Source organism: Rhinoraja longicauda, chromosome 29 (genome assembly GCF_053455715.1).
Source record: "Rhinoraja longicauda isolate Sanriku21f chromosome 29, sRhiLon1.1, whole genome shotgun sequence".
NCBI classification, from domain to species: Eukaryota; Metazoa; Chordata; class Chondrichthyes; order Rajiformes; family Arhynchobatidae; genus Rhinoraja; species Rhinoraja longicauda.
Window position 1 is genome coordinate 13247355 of NC_135981.1, and position 16974 is coordinate 13264328.

Below are 16974 nucleotides of genomic sequence, written 5' to 3' on the forward strand. Positions count from 1 at the left end.
TATGTGATTGTACTCTTGCTGCTGTGAATGGATGTTGAGGCATCCATGTGTGTGTGGGGTAATCAGAAGAATGTGGAATTTTGGTAGAAAATACAAGCTCGCTCGTGACGACACGAGATATCACTTTAACTGCCATGTCAAAACGCTTCTTACTAACAGTAAGAGCAATCATGTTTAGCCAAATGAAAATCTTACCCAATGTGCCTGTGGTCGGCTCTCAAAGACAGAACTGTTCTGGGCCTTGTCATCAGCTCCCTGGACAATTAATGACGTGAATTCAATAACACAGAAGAACCAGGTGCTCTGGTTTCCTCCCACATCCCAAAGACATGCCGGTTGTTGGACCCCAGTCGTAACCCTTCTCCTCCTCTGCTCCCCCTCCCTTCACATGGGTTCTGAATTAGCAGGTACATGAAAAATACAATACTTCCATTCTTAACCAAGTCACCACAGCAATGGTTCTGCCTGCACAGACAGAATGAGTAAAGGGTCAAACGAGGTGAAGATGTGGGAATGCAATAGGATGTAAACGAGCTCTCAATTCTGATATCACTGAAGTATATCCTACTTGCTGCTTCTAACGAGCTGCCAAGCTACGAAATACAAACTGGGAAGCAAGTGGAGCACCGTGGCCTTATTGTCTGACAGTCGCAGGTTCCGATGGACCAGGACACCGCCCAGACTCCGTCCGGGCAGCAACACACACTGCCTGATACAAAGCTTCTTCACTGCTGGTGGCACGATTGTCACTGGGACAACTATATAACCAGCACAGCGAAATAAAGAGAGGAGGAATGAGATTGTTGGGAGATGATGTGGTCCGGATTTCAAAAGAGAGGATGATGGTGATATGGTGGAGAAGGAAAGATGAGAGGAGGCCAAGGGTTTATTGAGTCAAGTAGCCAAGTTCTGTCCTAGACGTTCTTTGTAGTTTTGGGATTCTGACCAGTTTCCACAGAGGTGTTGAATCCTTTCATCAAGGGCATGTCGACTGAGCGAACAGATCATTTCATGTTACTCCCTGCAGTCGAAAGACTAAAATTGCACAAACTTGTTTGGATTTCTTCACCGTCAAAATTTTGTTTGGACTTAATGTTAACAATCGACTCAACTCAACTCTCAATATATTGTGTTTATTTCAGATTATAGAATACATGATATCATAAAATGACTGCAGCGTGTTTCTTTTGTTCCTTCTACCATTGGGGGTAAATACATCTCCAGAATCATCATTATGCTATTGCAGTTTAAATGCATGATTTTTTTCTTTAGTTTAAAATTTTAACCACGTTCTAACATAATAAAGTGAAAATGTATCATCTGTCTTGTGCATTAGGCAAGGATGTGCTGCAGCTGAGGCAGGCAGAGTGTTGTGTCTAGGGCTGTGTTTCCACCTTGTGTTCTGGCTTGGCTTGTGTCTTCCACATGCTCAGGCAGTTCTCGCACCTGATTCTCTTTGGCGTCAGCAGAGAGCTGTACACAATCGCAGCCAAGATGCCCCCGAGTAGAGGTCCAACCCAGAAGATCTGCATGGATAAAAACATGCACTTTAATTTCCAAAAACCTAACCAGTGCTCACAGCCAGCAAATGGAACAGATAACATTTCCTTGACCCAACCCAATTTAAACTGAAGGTCCATGAAGCTGCAGCTCCCAACGTCAGCCTGGGGATTGGGCAACTAAAGGGTGTCCAAGACTGCCGTTAGTCTGTCCTGTGTATGACACAACAGTGCCTTGGCCTTCTGAGTAATGAGCACGGCATTTGTAGAAAGTGGAATCTTGTACATTGTGTCCAAGGACATCTCTAGCTAGGAGTTACTCAGTGGGTCCAGGAGCATCCGTGAAGGGGGAAAGGAATTGTCAATACTTTGGATTCAGACTCTGTTAACAGAAACCAGGAGCTGGATCCTCAGTCAAAGCGGGAGCTAGATCTTCAGCTAAAACTGAAACCAGATCCTGGACCTGAGCAGGAGCTGGATACAGGCCCAAATGTGGACCAGACCCAGAGACAGAACTGAGTCAAACTGAAAGCTCAGTTCATCAACCAAACCTGGCAACGGTTACACTCATTGCTCGATGAAGTAACTGGTGTCCATGGTATTCCGACATGCAATGATGCCACAAATGGATCCGTTTGCACCACAATCTTTCCAGAGATATTAGAAACAGGACATTTTATGAATTCCGGCGTTGGGCTGATGAGGCGAGAAAACAGAAATATGGAGCGTGGTCGAAGCATAGTGTAGGGCTTCATCATAGGATCATCCTGTGCTCCGTAAGGACCTGTGTAGGTATTGTCTCCCTGCTAACAGGAGAGGACCATTACTGGAAACATGGACAGGTAAAATCGTAAACTGTCCCTCGTATGTAGGACAGTGCTAGTGTACGGGGTGATGGCTGGTCAGCACGGACTTGGTGGGCCGAAGGGCTAATTCCACACTGTGTCTTTAAGGTACTAAACTAAAGTAAACAATTGAGGACCCACGGCCACCTGTGGAGGTGAAGACACTTTACTCACCCACAGCTGAGAGAAGTTCGACATTATTACGGCCGGTCCCAGGGATCGTGCGGGATTCATGCTGCATCCAGTGAATCGGATCTGTAGATGGTCAGCAACAGGAGTTAGTCTGCTGGGCCCTTCCTGATGACAAAATGTGTGCATGCACACAGTGAGTGGTGGTGAGGAACGGGTCACTGTGAGTGGGGAGAGGGGGAGCGGTCATTGTGGGTGGGGAGAGGGGGAGCGGTCATTGTGGGTGGGGGGAGGGAAATGGGTAACTGAGGGTGGGGGAGGGAGACAGGTCACTGTGGGGAGAGGGCACTGGGTCACTGGGGTGGGGGGAGCGGTCACTGGGTGGGGAGAGGGCACTGGGTCACTGGACTGGGGAGAGGGCACTGGGTCACTGGGTGGGGAGAGGGAGATGGGTCACTGGGGTGGGGGGAGGGAGACAGGTCACTGGGGTGGGGGGAGCGGTCACTGGGGTGGGGAGAGGGCACTGGGTCACTGGACTGGGGAGAGGGAGATGGGTCACGGGTGGGGAGAGGGAGACCATTCACTGTGTGTAGGGAGAGGGAGAGCGGTCACTGTGGGGGGAGACAGGTTAGCGTGGGTGAGGGGTGGGATAGTGGTCACTGTAGGTGGGAGACGGTCACTGTGGGTGGGGGACTGGTCACTGTGGGTGGGGAGTGGGAGACGGTCACTGTGGGTGGGGAGTGGGAGACGGTCACTGTGGGTGGGGAGACAGGTTAGCGTGGGTGAGGGGTGGATTAGTGGTCACTGTAGGTGGGAGACGGTCACTGTGGGTGGGGGACTGGTCACTGTGGGTGGGGAGTGGGAGACGGCCACTGTGGGCGGGGGACTGGTCACTGTGGGTGGGGAGTGGGAGACGGTCACTGTGGGTGGGGGACTGGTCACTGTGGGTGGGGAGTGGGAGACGGTCACTGTGGGTGGGGAGTGGGAGACGGTCACTGTGGGTGGGGAGACAGGTTAGCGTGGGTGAGGGGTGGATTAGTGGTCACTGTAGGTGGGAGACGGTCACTGTGGGTGGGGGACTGGTCACTGTGGGTGGGTGGGAGACGGTCACTGTGGGGGGAGACAGGTTAGCGTGGGTGAGGGGTGGATTAGTGGTCACTGTAGGTGGGAGACGGTCGCTGTGGGTGGGGGACTGGTCACTGTGGGTGGGTGGGAGACGGTCACTGTGGGTGGGGACTATTTTGCGTGCTCTTCCCAGAGAAGGATCTTCTACTACCCGATATAATCACTCTACTCTTTTAAATCTCTGTTCAACCTGTAAGTATGCATTCTGCACTCTGCATCTCCCCCTTTGCTCTATCTACCTGACTTGATTGTACATCTGTCAGCAGGAGTGCAGTGCAGCCAGAGCTCACCTCTGTTAAAAAAGAAAGCCACTAAATACAGCGGGGAATTTAACAGCGGCCGCTCTGGCACCAGTGACATTGACAGCTCCGGCACCTAAACAATTACCACTGCAACACCATCTGTAAGGTGTATCTGATCTGTTTGGATACATGCAAAAGAACTTGTGGCAATAATAAGGTATTCAGCTGATGAGAGCGTGCTTACCCAGTAAACCACAACAAACATACATTTCTGGAACAAAATCTATCTGTGCATCCATTTGTGGGGGTTCTGATAGGAAAGGCCAGCGTTTATTGCCATCCACAACTGCCCTTGGCAAACCTGATAATGAACAACCATCTTCGGCGGCTGCTGCCCTCTGCTGGTCCAACACTGAAGGAGGCTGTTTCATTCATCCTGCACTAGTCCTCGGCTGTAGGTCACAGCTTCTTTTAGTTTAGAGATGTGTTGTGATATTGTTAGGACTACTTTGTTGGTCACAAGGACTACTTTGTATGCCTGTGTATATAAGTGATTGGTGTGATTAGGTGGCCACTCTGGTTCCAGGTGGCCACGGAATAAACAGCCTGGAGTTGAGCTCCAGCATTGTAACCTTTTACACACGTGCACTTGTGGTCCGTCCAGAGTCTCAACAAAGGTACAAAAGGTACCGGACCACGAAGTACAACAAGATGCAGCGCAGAAACAGGCCCTTCGTCCCACCGAGTCCGCGCCGACCAACGATCCCCGCACACTGATTCTATCAAAGTCAATTAACCTACAAACCTGTACATCTTTGGAGTGTGGGAAGAAACCAGAGCACCTGGGGAAAACTCATGTGGTCAAGTCGAGAGAGAGTGTCAAGAGTGTTTTGGGGGAGTCCAGAACCAGGGGCCACAGTTTAAGAATAAGGGGTAGGCCATTTAGAACAGAGATGAGGAAAAACTTTTTCAGTCAGAGAGTTGTGAATCTGTGGAATTCTCTGCCTCAGAGGGCAGTGGAGGCCAATTCTCTGAATACATTCAAGAGAGAGCTAAATAGAGCTCTTAAGGATAGCGGAGTCAGGGGGTATGGGGAGAAAGCAGGAACGGGGCACTGATTGAGAATGATCAGCCATGATCACATTGAATGGCGGTGCTGGCTCGAAGGGCTGAATGGCCTACTCCTGCACCTATTGTCTATTGTCTATTGTTTTATTGTCATATGTCCCAGATAGAACAATAAATTCTTACTTGACCTTCACGGGGAGAATGTACAAACTCTGTGCTGACGGCACCCGGGTCTGTGGCACTGTGAGGCAGCAACTCTACCGCTGTGCCCAAAGTCAAACTGTTTAGATAGACAATAGACAATAGGTGCAGGAGTAGGCCATTCGGCCCTTCGAGCCAGCACCATCATTCAACGTGATCATGGCTGATCATTCTCAATCAGTAAACCGTTCCTGCCTTCTCGCCATACCCCCTGACTCCGCTATCATTAAGAGCTCTATCTAGCTCTCTCTTGAATGCATTCAGAGAATTGGCCTCCACTGCCTTCTGAGGCAGAGAATTCCACAGATTTACAACTCTCTGACTGAAATAGTTTTTCCACATCTCCGTTCTAAATGGCCTACCCCTTATTCTTAAACTGTGGCCCCTGGTTCTGGACTCCCCCAACATTGGGAACATGTTTTCTGCCTCTAACGTGTCCAACCCCTTAATAATCTTATATGTTTCGATAAGATTCCCTCTCATCCTTCTAAATTCCAGTGTATACAAGCCTAGTCGCTCCAGTCTTTCAACATATGACAGTCCCGCCATTCCGGGAATTAATCTAGTAAACCTACGCTGCATGCCCTCAATAGCAAGAATATCCTTCCTCAAATTTGGAGACCAAAACTACACACAGTACTCCAGGTGCGATCTCACTAGGGCCCTGTACAACTGCAGAAGGACCTCTTTGCTCTTATACTCAACTCCTCTTGTTATGAAGGCCAACATTCCATTGGTTTTCTTCACTGCCTGCTGTACCTGCATGCTTCCTTTCAGTGACCGATGCACTAGGACACCTAGATCTCGTTGTACGTCCCCTTTTCCTAACTTGACACCATTCAGATAATAATCTGCCTTCTTATTCTTACCACCAAAGTGGATAACCTCACACTTATCCACATTAAACTGCATCTGCCATGCATCCGCCCACTCACACAACCTGTCCAAGTCACCCTGCAACCTCATAGCATCTTCCACACAGTTCACACTACCACGCAGCTTTGTATCATCTGCAAATTTGTTAATGGCACTTTTAATCCCTTCATCCAAGTCATTAATGTATATTGTAAATAGCTGCGGTCCCAGCACCGAGCCTTGCAGTACCCCACTAGTCACTGCCTGCCATTCTGAAAGGGACCCATTTATCCCCATTCTTTGCTTTCTGTCTGTCAACCAATTTTCTATCCATGTCAGTACCCTACCTTCAATACCATGTGCTCTAATTTTGCCCACTAATCTCCTATGTGGGACCTTGTCGAAGGCTTTCTGAAAGTCAAGTTACACCACATCCACCGGCTCTCCCCTGTCAATTTTCCTAGTTACATCCTCTAAAAATTCCAGAAGAGTAGTCAAGCATGATTTCCCCTTCGTAAATCTGTGCTGACTCGGAACGATCCTGTTACTGCTATCCAAATGATCTGCAATTTCGTCTTTTATAATTGACTCCAGCATCTTCCCCACCACTGATGTCAGACTAACTGGTCTATAATTTCCTGTTTTCTCTCTCTCTCCTTTCTTAAAAAGTGGGATAACATTAGCTACCCTCCAATCCACAGGAACTGATCCTGAATCTATAAAATATTGGAAAATGATCACCAATGCGTCCACAATTTCTAGAGCCACCTCCTTAAGTACCCTGGGATGCAGACCATCAGGCCCGGGGGATTTATCAGCCTTCAGTCCCATCAGTCTACCCAATACCATTTCCTGCCTAATGAGGATGCCTTGGGGGGTCCTGCTTCTCTCACACACTGTCTGGGACCTCTGGAGGAGGTATCTCCTCATTGTCCTGCATAACCCACCGTTTTTTCACACATGTCAGTTGTCCTTTATTTTAAATATTTACTGCCATTCTTTATTTTCTGAAAATAATTTCTAATTAATGATATTGACCTCATTCTGCCAGTCTCTTTTAATCCAGTGATCCTCTGTCTACATTTGTCTGTCACTGACTAGCAAATGATCTTCTTCCTCTTCCTCTCCCTGCCTGGAAAACACTTTTCCCAGTTCTGACATGGAGTCATCGACCCGAAGTGTTAACTCTGTTTCCCTCACCTCAGATGCTGTCTGATCTGTTGCCTATTTCCAAAGTATTATCTCATGAGGTTTAAAGGGTTGATTGGGGTTTTACCATTTTTCCCCCAGGTAAGTTTTGCCAACTTGGGATGATCCCGTTCCTTGATCTTTCCGTACATAACCTCCTATTCACAGTGGCCTTCTCCTACTCTCCTGCTGTTGTCTACTCTCCTGCTGCTGGGCTATCAAATGATCGTTCTCATGGTGCACAACTGTTATTGAGACCTGAATGGAACCTTGATTGCTCAATTCTTTACTTCAGTTGTTCCTCCCCATAAACAACACATTTTATGGTCAATAAGTAAGTGTTCAAAAGGATGGGGAAAAAAGCCAGTTTTTGTATTTGCCTTCTGAATATCTCCATGATGTCAACTTGACTTGCTCATTGGTTTTGATATCCCCATGAGACAACTCAATTTGGCTTTGAGAGATACAAAGTGCTGGAGTAACTCAGCAGGACAGGCAGCATGTCTGAAGAAAAAGGATGAGTGATGTTTCGGGTCAGGATCTATCTTCAGCCTCTGTCTAAAGAGGGCAGAAGGCCCTGTCTGAAGGGTCCCAAACCGAGACGTCACCCAAACTTTTTCTCCAGAGATGCTGCCTGACCCGCTGAGTTACTTTGTGTCTATCTTCAAATTCTAACTTCAAATAGCCCTTGCTTTCTCTCTCTCTCTCCATCCCCTCCCCCTTCCCAGTTCTCCCACCAGTCTTACTGTCTCCGACTACATTCTACCTCTGTCCCGCCCACTCCCCCTGACATCAGTCTGAAGAAGGGTCTCAACCCGAAGCGTCACCCATTCCTTCTCTCCAGAGATCCTGCCTGTCCCGCTGAGTTACTCCACATTTTGTGTCTACCTTTGTGTCTATCTCCGGTATAAACTAGCATCTGCTGTTCCTTTCTACTCAACTTGGCATTGAATTGCTCATCGGTTTTCCCAAGACTGAAATCCCATGGTAAACAGAGTATTCCCAGTTCCACTTACAGTGTCTGACTTGAAAGATGAGACTGTCCTGCGAGAAAAGACAGAGAAATGAACAGATTGAAATCGGAGCGAAGAAAAGCTGAGTTTGCTGAAGGAACTCACCGAGTCAGTCAGCATCCTTGGAGGGAAATAGACAGATGATGTTTCAGGTCGAGGCCCTTCATCTGTACTGAACAGATAACTGCTGATAGTTTGGTTGTTTAAATGGAGACAGAGAGATGAAGAAAGAGGAGAGAGGTGTCGGAAATGGTCCGAGTGAATTTGAGGACAGGTTGGAAATTGATGCCTGGGTCTGCAGTCTCTTGTGCCGTGTGATCAAAATCCAGAGTTTGACAATGGACAATAGACAGCAGGAGTAGGCCATTCGGCCCTTTGAGCCAGCACTGCCATTCAATGTGATCATGGCTGATCATCCACGATCAGTACCCCGTTCCTGCCCTCTCCCCATACCCCCTGACGTTGAGCTCATTAAGAGCTCTATCTAACTTGCCCAATATGGAGCCTGGCTGACATCTCATCTGGGCTGCATGGTGCTCAAGGATTGACAGCAACCATGCCCAGCTCTAGTGGGACAAAGCGGCAGGTCTCCCCACTGCATGGGAGAACAAGGTACACTCGCCGTGCTCGGCTCAGGACTTGTGGAATTAAGGGACAGGCACTGGCATCATGGAATCATTCTCACCGCCACCAAATGTCCAAGGGTCACAGAAACTCCGAGGGCCACCTGTGCAGATCCTTCAAAGTGGTTTTCTTTGTGTGAGATGACAAAGACGCACAGGACAAGCTGGAAGGTGACGATGACTTCAACTACCAAGGCCTGGATCTGTGTAACGCCAGCAGAAGGCTGTGGAGTAAAGTGGTTGGAATTAAGTGTTAGCAAACATTTGACAACAAGCAATGTGGTTTCAATTTTTTTAACTAGTTTTCAAACTTAATACTGGTAAAACATTATGTGCATGGGAATGTTGGTGAACAATCCCAGGTGTATCGGAGTACCTGTGTTCGCCACACACATCACCACAGAAACCTTCCAAACTCTTCCCCCAACTGCCCCACCCACAGCTCTGGGATTGATTCACTGAAACAACCCCTCCATCCCCACCCCCCCCCCCCCACCCACCCCCCCCCCCCCCCCCACCCCCTACCCTACCCCTCTCCGTCTCAATTTCAATCTGATATTTATTAGAAGAAAAGACACAAAGTTGCTGGAGTAACTCAGGGAGTCAGGCAGCATCCCTGGAGAACATGGATCGGTGACCCTTCTTTAGCAGGCTCCAACAATGAACACTCATCTGAGAGAGGCACGTCCTGAATATTCCCACATATCCCCCTCCTTCAGGTGGACATCCATACGTCAGTCAGCTCCTGGAACAGACACCCCAGGAAACCCAACACCCCTCCTGATACACAGCACTTCCAGTCTCCTGTCAAGCTCAGAGAGGAAGTCCTTTCAGCAATTCAAAGCACTTGGTCCCTGGAACACCGGACACATGATCTTCCCACAAGGTGCACCCCTCCAGGGTGTAAGAACCCTGCATTCCCCTTTGGAAGCACCTTACCCCGACTGAACAACCTGTATCATGCTCTCACCACCATTCTGGTTTAAAGATGGGAAGCAGCACGTCCTTCCTACATGAACCAGGTAACCAGAACAGCTTGCTGAAGAAGGATCTCGACCAGAAACGTCACCCATTCCTTCTCTCCAGAGATGCTGTCTGACCCGCTGAGTTACTCCAGCAATTTGTGTCTATCTCCAGCTTTCCCTTCAGTCTGAAGAAGGGTCCTGACCTGAAACGTCACCTATCCATGTCTTGCGGAGATACTGCCTGACCCACTGAGTTACTCCAGCAATTTGAGTCAGCTTTCTTTTCTGCTGGTGTATGGATGGAAAATGCAGATGCTGGTTTAAACCAAAGGTAGACACAAAAAGCTGGAGTAACTCAGCGGGTTAGACAGCATTCGGGTCGAGATCCTTCTTCAGCAAGCTGTCCTCTATCCCCTCTATCCCTCTATCCCCTCTACCCCTCACCCTCTACCTCTCATCCCTCTACCCCTCACCGCTCTATCCCTCTTGTGCTTCAGTAGCACCTCCATCTCCATGACTTCCAACCCTCCTCTCAATCCTCCTCCAACTCTCACAAACCTCATTCCCTCTCCCCTCATTCGCTACTAGATTCGCTCCTATGTACCCTTTTGCCCTCTCCCTCCCTACTCGCCTCACTTCCATTGCTTCTACCCAAACTCTCTCCTACCCACACACTCCCCTCTCCCACTCACTCCTCCCAGACTCCCAGCTCTTTCTCCTTCCTGCCCATTCCGTCCTTCAACCACTCAATTCCTTCATTCACTCCATCTAGCCCCCACTCCCATCAAACCTCCTCCCCTTCATCTTTTCCCACTATTCCCCCCCTCCCTCTGCCCTCTATCTCTTACCCTTTTCCTCCATCCCTCCATACTCTCTCCCTCCATCAATCTCTGCATCCGTTTATCCACCCACTTCCCCTTCTGCTCCCTTCCTCCTCCCCTATCCCTCTCCCCTCCATCTCTCTCCCCTTCCTCCCTCCTCCCATATCCCTCTCCCCTCCATCTCTCTCCCCTCCCTCCCTCCCTCCATCCTCCCATATCCCTCTCCCCTCCATCTCTCTCCCCTCCCTCCCTCCCTCCATCCTCCCCTATCCCTCTCCCCTCCATCACTCTCCCCTCCCTCCCTCCCTCCATCCTCCCACATCCCTCTCCCCTCCATCTCTCTCCCCTCCGTCCCTCCCTCCATCCTCCCCTATCCCTCTCCCCTCCATCTCTCTCCCCTCCATCCCTCTCCTCCCTCTCCATCCCTCTCCCCATCTCTCTCCCCTCAATCCCAATTTCCTCTCCATCCATACCCCCTCCCTTTATCTCTCCCCATTCCCTCCATTCTTTAACACCCTCTCCCTCCACATATTTCTGCATTCCTCTCTTTCACCCCCATCTTCTCTTCCACACCCCACGCTGCCTCGGCAAGGCCAGCAGCATAATCACGGACCAGTCGCACCCCGGCCACTCCATCTTCTCCCATCAGGCATAAGGCAAAGGTGTGAAAACGCACCCCCCCCCCCCCCCCCCCAGATTCAGGGACAGTTCCTTCCCAGCTGTCGTCAGGCAACTGAACCATCCTGCCACAACTAGAGAGCAGTCCTGAGCCACCACCTACCTCATTAGGGACCCTCGGACTATCCTTGATCGGCCTTTACTGGACGTTATCCTGCACTAAATGTTGTTCACGTTGTTCCCCTATCGCGGGACAGTGTGGACGGCTCGACTGCAATCATGCAATGGCTCTCCGCTGACTGGTTAGCACGCAACTAAAACTCTTCAATGTACCATTGCACACGTGGTAATAAAGTAAACAAACTTTCCTCCCTGCCTTGTCTCTCTCCATCCTTCTCCCTTCCATCTCTCTTCTCTCCCTCTCCATCCATCCCTCCCCTTCTCTCTCTCTTTCCTCCATTCCTCAATACTCCCTCCATCCATTTCTGCATCCCTTTCTCCCTCAATCCACCCACTCCATCCCTCTCTGCTCCCTCCCTCTCCCCTCCATCTCTCCATCCCCTCCTCCCTCCCTCTCTCCCTCCCCTCCACACCTCCCTCTCCACCGCTCCCTCCACCTTCCCACTCCATCCCTCTCTGCTCCCTCCCTCTCCCCTCCATCTCTCCATCCCCTCCATCCCCTCCTCCCTCCCTCTCTCCATCCCCTCCTCCCTCCCTCTCTCCATCCCCTCCTCCCTCCCTCTCTCCATCCCCTCCTCCCTCCCTCTCTCCCTCCCCTCCACACCTCCCTCTCCACCGCTCCCTCCACCTTCCCACTCCATCCCTCTCTTCTCCCTCCCTCCTCCCTCCCTCTCTCCATCCCCTCCACACCTCCCTCCTCCCTCTCCCTCCACCTTCCCCCGTCCATCCCTCCCTTCTCCCCCCGCTGCCCTACCTTGTTGAGCCCCAGCTCTCCGCGGACGTGAGGCGGGGTGACTGCTTGTAGCAGAGCGCAGGCAGCGATGGCGCCCAGACTCTGCATCATTGCCGACAGTAGTGCCCGGAGCGGGCTGATCCGCAGGCTGACCATCAGCGCCAGGCTGACAGCCGGGTTGACGTGTCCGGCTCCCACTCCCTGTGTGAAGAGGGAGACGGTGGAGACGGCCAGGCCGAAGCCCAGGGCCACCTGCAGGGCTGGCGGCTGCTGTCCGGCCCACGACAGGGCACTGGCCACCCCGCAGAAGACCAGCACTGCCGTGCCCAGGAACTCTGCGGGCAGAGCCCTCCACAGGGTCTCAGTGCGCAACTCCCGCCTCAGCTGTTCCATGCCCGGGCTATGTGGGGCACTGAGCGCCGCTCATACACACCCCCTACCAAGGTCAGCGGGGATTTTCCACAGCCCGCTCCTCCACGCCAACAAAACTTTCCAAATTATTAAAAATGAGCAGCCGGTCACATGATAACTCCCCCCATGCCTTTATTAATAACCAGAGTTACCGGTTGCCTCAGATGCCGACACGTTCATCCTTGGTTGAGAAACTCCCCCCCATTCCCTACTGCCACACAGTCTGGCACCAGGTGGTCACCTGAGTGACCCAGGTGGAAGTGGGCTACTGCTCCAGTCTGAAGGTGAGGGGAGTGTTGGGAAGGGAGGGAAGAGAAGAGAGGGAAGAGAAGAGAAGAGAGCTGGAGGGAAGAGGGATTGGGTGAAAACAGGGAGCAAAGCTGAGACAGAGAGTGTGTCAACCATCATCAACCATCATCAAGCCTCCGGTCTGCGTTTACACTGGACTGCAAATGTTGGCATCTGGATACCTTTACAGGTGCCATTTGTCAATTGTTCAAAGCTGCTGGAACAGCTTAAGATGAGAGGGGAAGGATTTAATGGGAAGCCGAGGGGCAACTGTTTCACACAAAGGGTGGTAAGTAAATGGCACCGACAGAGGTAGTTGATACAACAACATTTAAAAGACATTTGGACATGTACTTTGATAGCAAAGGTTTAGAGGGATATGGGTCAAACACGGGCAGGTGAGACTAGTGTAGAGGGGGCATGTTGGTTGGCATGGACAAGTTGGGCTGAAGGGCCTGTTTCCATGCTCTATGACACTGTGCTGAAGGGGTGACCGAGTAGATGCAGGAAGATTGTTCCCGATGTTGGGGAAGTCCAGAACAAGGGGTCGCAGTTTAAGGATAAGGGGGAAGTCTTTTAGGACCGAGATGAGAACGTTTTTTTTCACACAGAGAGTGGTGAATCTGTGGAATTCTCTGCCACAGAAGGTAGTTGAGGCCAGTTCATTGGCTATATTTAAGAGGGAGTTAGATGTGGCCCTTGTGGCTAAAGGGATCAGGGGGTATGGAGAGAAGGCAGGTACGGGATACTGAGTTGGATGATCAGCCATGATCATATTGAATGGCGGTGCAGGCTCGAAGGGCCGAATGGCCTACTCCTGCACCTATTTTCTATGTTTCGATTGGAGTGACGGAGTATACGGAAACGTGAATTCACCATGGCAATCCCAAATGATGGGTTGATGTCTAATAGCTCAGCTGTGGTACAACCTTGGGAAAGTCACCACAAACTCACAGGTTCTCATCTGATTCTTGGCCTCGTGCGTGAGAGGAGAGGTTGAAGCAGGGGGCAGATCAGCTGCGATGATGCCCAATATCGGGGCAGTCTTGGGAACACGTGGCTTACTCCTGCTCCAGTTTTCTCCGGTTCTTGTGCACTGGTCTGACCACAATCAGAAACTCCTGGTTCTCAGTCTGAAGCACCAGCGGTGGATTTAATTCAAGCTGAGCCCTGATTCTGTTGGCCTGACTATTGACACTGCTGTCATTGTGGATCCAGGACTGTCCAGTCAGGTGGTGAGAAGCATGCACCACTTCTTGCTTCACTCAACACCTTGCCAGCACCCTGGAGTAGTAGCTCCACTCCGAGGCAGGTCCAGAAATGATCCCCAGTCCCGAGAGGGTATCGAGGTTCCTAATCATGGAAAAACATGGCACAAAAGGCTGAGCTGTTGCCGGCAACGACGAGCAGGATGAGAAGTACTAGGAGGAAGGGAGACGGCACCAGCCCTTTGTAGCCCAGCTAAACGAACAGCAAGTTCACTACAGACACGCTGTGTCACCACATCCAGTGTGGGACGCACCCCTCATCACCTTGTCCACCTCTCTCCAACTTCTCGCACACTTGGTTTCTCACTTTTCTTTGTTCTTATGAAGGATTTTTTCAAACTCTTCCTCCACAGATGCTACCCAACCTGTTGAACGTTTCCAGTGCTTTCTGTTTTTAGACTTTAGATGTTAGACATGCAGCGTTTAAACAGGCCCTTCGGCCCACTGAGTCCACGCCGACCTGCGATCACCCCGTACACTAGCACTATCCTCCACAATAGGGACAATTTTATCTGAAGCCAATTAACTTACAGACCTCTATGTCTTTGGAGTGTGGGTGGAAACTGGAGCACCCGGAGAAAACCCACACGGTCACAGGGGAAACGTACAAACTCCGTAGAGACTGCACCTGTAGTCAGGGTCGAACCTGGGTCTCTGGCGCTGTAAGGCAGCAACTCTATTGCTGCACCACTGTTTTGTTTACAACCTGTTCCCATTGCTCTTGAGCAGAGTTGCAGGAGGGACTGGGTCAGCCAGCCAGCCAGAAAAAGCTGGCAGGGACATTACAGAATCAAACTCCACAAGGAAATTGGTTTCAGTAAAATTGTAGTCATGGGATGTTGGTGAAACTGAAATCCTAGAAAACCCAAGGACCTGATTATCAACATCTATATTTTTGAACAAGGTCACGGCAGAGATCACTGTGGAGTTCCCCATTGTTCTTCATGATTCAAGATTCATTTCATTCTGGGTCTGTTCCTTTGGACTGGAGGGTTGCAAATGTGTTCACTATTTAAGGAATATGTGTTCACTATTTTGCACCCATTTCTCCCCTCACCCGAAGATAGACGCAAAAGCTGGAGTAATTCAGCGGGACAGGCAGCATCTCTGGAGAGAAGTTGAGGCTCCTCCCCTTTCACCTACATTCCTTTCTCTAGCTTCACAATTTGCAACTCTTCAGTCCTTTTCTCTCGCACGTTCTGCCTTTTCATCTCTGGCCTTTGTCCACCATCTGTCCATCAACCCCCCCTCAACCCCCACCCCACCCCCCCCCCCTGACCCTCCTCAACTGTGTGCCTATCACCTGCCAGGTTTAGTCCTGCCCCTCCCAGCTTTCGTCAACCCCCTCTACCCCACTACCTGAAGAAGGGTCACAACACGAAACATCACCTATCCATGTTCTCCAAAGATGCCGCTGAGTTATTCCAGCACATTAAGTTTCTTTTTGCATCAAGACAGTTTGAGAAAAGAAGGTAGACACAAAATGCTGGAGTAACTCAGCGGGACAGGCAACATCTCTGGAGAGAAGGAATGGGTGACGTTTCGAGTCGAGACCCTTCTTCAGACTTGCTTCTTCAGACGTCTAGACCTGAAACATCGCCCATTCCTTCTCTCCAGAGATGCTGCCTGTCCTGCTGAGTTACTCCAGCATTTTGTGTCTACCTTCGATTTAAACCAGCATCTGCGGTTCTTTCCTACACAGTTTGAGAAAAGAGTTGGGGTACTGATGATCCCTTGCTTGGCCCCTTTGTTCACTGGGATTGGGTCTGCTATGAACCTGTTGGTTAGGATCATGGCTTCATGCCATCATATTGCAGACTTTGAAGAACAAGCAGAAAGATCTTTCTGTATCCCATCGGTCAATGAAATCAGAGAGCTCTGTAATGTGAAAGAAGGTTATATCAGTGGCTGATGCTGCTCCCTGCACTTCTCTTGGACTTGTGCCGGAAAAAGGCACAGATGAACAGTAGCTACATTGTGATGCATGGAGTAACTCTCCAGTCACTGGCAGTGAGGCAAGGAAATCCTTTCCCTGTGGCAGATAGCAGGGAGGCTCATCTGGCGATACTGCAGATTTGCCTTCTTCCCTGAAACTGATGGGCAACAGCCAACCAGACTCGGATGAAATCATGCGCAGTCAACTCCATTCTTCAAAGTGAAGTTCAGGAGGATCCCAACAGTGACAGCTCTGATCAACGCTCCATTATTAGAGCTCAGTAGCCCAGGCACATTGACGTAGACTTCATTGGGTGAGACATGAGGAGGAGATGGCCAGGTGAATGATCGCCTTTTTCTGGAACTGAAGGTGGAAATGCCGTCTTCCTGAGGCTGGCATGTTGTTATTAGCAAGGAAGGAGCAGGGATAAATACTTGAAAAATATTCTTGTCATAACCAACATCTTATTTCATCAGAGAGACAAGCAAATGAATGTTGACACCTGGATCCTGGCATTAATCCCTACTGGAACAAGAGCCCTCATGATGCCCGATTCCTCTGCAGAACACTAGCCTAATCTGCCCTGTCATTTCAACAGCCTGACTGCTCAACAGACTCATACCTATTGATAGTGCCATTGCCTCACAGCTCCAATAACCTAGGTTCAATCCTGACCTCTCTATAATGCTACGGAGTTACGGAGAGTTTCCGTTCACCCAGAGCCAGAGAGGATTGGGATGCGATGGACAGTGCCTTCTGCTCCCCTGCTTCCCTTCACGGACTCAGAAACATTTTCTCCAGGGCTGGGAGTTTGCTGTGATTAACCCCTCTCCTCCCACTCGGTCTGGCATTTCTAATATTTCACACAAATTGTGTTTCTCTTGTGCATCATAAACACCTGTCAGTTAAGTGCAATGCAGTGCAGAGTCATAGAGTGATACAGCCCTTCAGCCCAACTTGCCCACA

The 16974-nt window shown here is 50.2% G+C and overlaps 1 protein-coding gene across 1 annotated transcript; it reads right to left on the bottom strand.

The window, feature by feature from the left end:
- Positions 1-1136: 1136 nt before the first annotated feature.
- On the bottom strand, positions 1137-12498 carry LOC144607785 (aquaporin-5-like). The gene is made up of 4 exons (XM_078424850.1): positions 12127-12498; positions 8851-9012; positions 2519-2599; positions 1137-1526 (listed from the first exon to the last, which is right to left on the bottom strand). Exons 1-4 carry the CDS (start codon positions 12496-12498, stop codon positions 1377-1379), a joined length of 765 nt encoding a protein of 254 aa, XP_078280976.1. The 3' UTR covers positions 1137-1376.
- Between the last annotated feature and the right edge of the window lie 4476 nt (positions 12499-16974).

What these genes read in the sequence shown, in the direction of transcription:
- LOC144607785 (XM_078424850.1), bottom strand. Translation starts at nt 12,498, where the DNA reads ATGGAACAGCTGAGGCGGGAGTTGCGCACTGAGACCCTGTGGAGGGCT. An exon ending in CCCTTGGACATTTGGTGGCG is followed by an intron (nt 2,600 to 8,850) that starts GTGAGAATGATT and finishes GACCATCTACAG; the next exon opens with ATCCGATTCACTGGATGCAG. An exon ending in CGAACTTCTCTCAGCTGTGG is followed by an intron (nt 1,527 to 2,518) that starts GTGAGTAAAGTG and finishes TTATCCATGCAG; the next exon opens with ATCTTCTGGGTTGGACCTCT.